General features: G+C 60.6%; 1 protein-coding gene across 1 annotated transcript in view; it reads right to left on the reverse strand.

Annotated features, from left to right (window-relative positions):
* Nucleotides 1–516: 516 nt before the first annotated feature.
* The window catches only part of FRMPD3 (FERM and PDZ domain containing 3), a 79,332-nt gene continuing 77,227 nt past the window's right edge, over nucleotides 517–2,621 (reverse strand). The window contains exon 13 of the mRNA XM_027845579.1: nucleotides 517–2,621. This exon is cut by the window's right edge and continues 900 nt beyond it. Coding sequence (XP_027701380.1) covers nucleotides 517–2,621 — 2,105 coding nt within the window.

The following is a 2,621-nucleotide window of genomic DNA, read 5'->3' on the forward strand; positions in this document are numbered from 1 at the left end:
GTGGTAGCGTGGGTGCCCAGCTTGCTCGGTGCCCAGCTTGGTGGCACTCTGCTCCCATCCCCCATGGCAGTTATAGTTGCCTTGACTCTGGGTTGTTCTCAGCTGGGGGGGAGGTGTGGGGCACTTATTTGTGGGGAGCCTGGAAGTCAGTTAGCCAGCCCACTTTCCCATAGGATAAGGCCCCATTAGGCTTAAATAAAGGGCAGGAAGTGAGATGGGTATCACCTCTCAAAAAGTGACCTCACTGGTAAGGGCTGGGGGGTAGCTGGGCAAGGGGGAAGGGGGCACCTGGGCAGCAGCTGCCTGGAGGCTCCAGGAATAGCCTTGACCAAGGTGGGAATTAGATCTTGTTTTCCTGACACGAAAAGACTCTCAACTCCATCTGGCCTGGCAGACACTCACATGGACTGCGCTCCCTACAGCTAGGCTGCTCAGAGGACCACTGGTCACCATTCTGCTCAGTAGGTGGAGTTGTGGGGTGGGGGAAGGGGTGGGGAGGAGGAGGATGAAGAAGGTTTACTTGTTGATCAGGGTCTTCAAGGAGCGCGTGAATGTGCTCATAACAGTCGCTGATGTAACTGGTGGGCTCTCCAAAGCTGGTCCCGCTGCCCCCACCGCTGCCATCTGTTGCTGGTTCAGGGTACGGGCTGTGGACTCTTCAGCGGCTCGCAACAGGAAGGTGTAGTTCTTCACGACCTCTTCCACCTTGACCAGCAGCTCCTGACGTTGGGCCTCCGAGCGCACAATGTACACCAGCCGCACAAAGGTCTCAATGAGGCCGCTTAGCACCTGGAAACTGCCCGTGATGGCCGCCAGCATGTGCGTGGGGCTCTTATCCACGGCTGCCACGCGGCGGCAGGAGGCCCGAAGCTCCTTGAACTTGAGGGCCAGCTCCTGCTTATACTGGGAAAGCTGGGAGGTATGGGGCTTGGAGCCCCGGACCTCAGGGTTCACCACACACTGCCGGAGGATTGCCAACAGCTCATTGGTGTCCAGCTGCACGGCCAGGAAGCCATCGGGCAGGGCATAGACGTGACCCTGCAGGGCATTGATCTTAGCCAGGCTCCCCTCAAAGGTAGAGATCCTCAGGTCAATCTCTTGGGTCTGGTTGTCTTCAGGGCTGCTGCTGCTGCATGTGGTGGCGTCTAACACCTGGAGGGTATGGCTCACCACGGGCACCACCTGGTCGTCCAACTTCATGCCCGGCAGGAACTGCATGGGGATCGAGTAGGAGAGCTCATCCTTGTCGTCACTTCCATCGTCAGCCATGTCACACTTGCGGTAATAGAAGCAGTAGCGGATGGAGCAGCACTTGTCCCCTTCACCATCCTCCTCCAGATCAGCTGGGCCAGGATACACCTCTTCTGGAAGGGAAAATGTGGCTGTTGCTTTGGGGCCTTTGCCCTCAGGAGTGACTTGGACATAAGAGGGGTCCCCCAGGGACATCAGCTCATGGGGCTTGCCCTTGGGACCCACACTCTGGGGAAAGCCAGCATCTGCCTCCTTGGGCAGCAGCCCTAGAGGCGGGTGCTGGTAGATGTCAGAGGTCAGAGAGGCCTGGTCACTCTTGTCCAGCTCACTGACACTATAGCGGCGCATTAGCTTCCTATAGTGCGGGGCCGCCATGCACTCCCCCCTAGAAGCACAGGTGGCCAGGCATGACACACCACTTTCGGGCTCTGATCGGCATTCCCGGGATTCCAGGCTGGTGGACCGAACTCGGCAGCTCTTGCCGGGGCTGCTGAAGCTCACGGCCGAGGGAGCCGCTGGGTGCTTCGGAAGGGGGAGGGCTCGGTTTCTCTCTCTGCCCCGGAGCAGCTCGGGAGCGGGGAGCTGGGCTGCTTGAGGTCTCCCTCCTCGGCAGATCCGCTTACAGTCGCAGCTGCGGCGCTGCTCCCGGGAGATGCCAGGCACCTGCTGGACGGGGCTGCTCCGCAGCCGGCAGCTACAGCGGCCAGGGCCCGAGGGATGTAGGTACTCCGGGGCAGGGAGGTCCCCCTTGCTCTGGGGCTTCAGGAGCTCTTCCAGGAATTCCAGCTCATACTGCTTTACCTTCTGGAGCTGTACCTGCCGCTCGTCGGTCTCCTTCTTCATCAAGGATGGGAAGGTGGCTGAGAAGAGGTTCCTCAGGCGGAAGGGTACCTTCGAAGCCTTGGGCTTGGCTGGCCCATCAGGGTTGGAGTGAGCCCCATCCAGGGCCTTGTCTGGCTTCCTGGAGGGCATTGTGTTGGCCTGCCGGCCGCTAGCCCAGAACCCCAATGAGCTTGGACCTCTGGGCTGACCACCAGAGCTCTGGAAAGTGCTAGGGTGGCCAGCTCGGGGGCCTCGGCCACTATCCTCCAGCTGACTACTTTCGATCTGCCCTCTCTCCCCTTGACCCATGGCAAACCCCTGCTTCCTAGAGGCTGAGCTGGCTCCCTCGGACCCACCCCTGCTCCCCACCTCCCCACTGACCTGCTTCCCGAGGGGCTCCCGGACCTTTCTTGGGAGGTAGCTTTTGGCGGGGAAGCCCTGGGCAGAGAGCTTGTCCTCCTCTATGAGAGAGAGGCGCAAGGGGTCAGTCTGGGTCCTAGAAGGGCCCTTGGCTCTGGGAGAGGCCTCTGGGCTGAACTGCCCCCTAC

The sequence above is a fragment of the Vombatus ursinus genome, unplaced genomic scaffold, assembly GCF_900497805.2.
Source record: "Vombatus ursinus unplaced genomic scaffold, bare-nosed wombat genome assembly UNPS02014982.1, whole genome shotgun sequence".
NCBI classification, from domain to species: Eukaryota; Metazoa; Chordata; class Mammalia; order Diprotodontia; family Vombatidae; genus Vombatus; species Vombatus ursinus.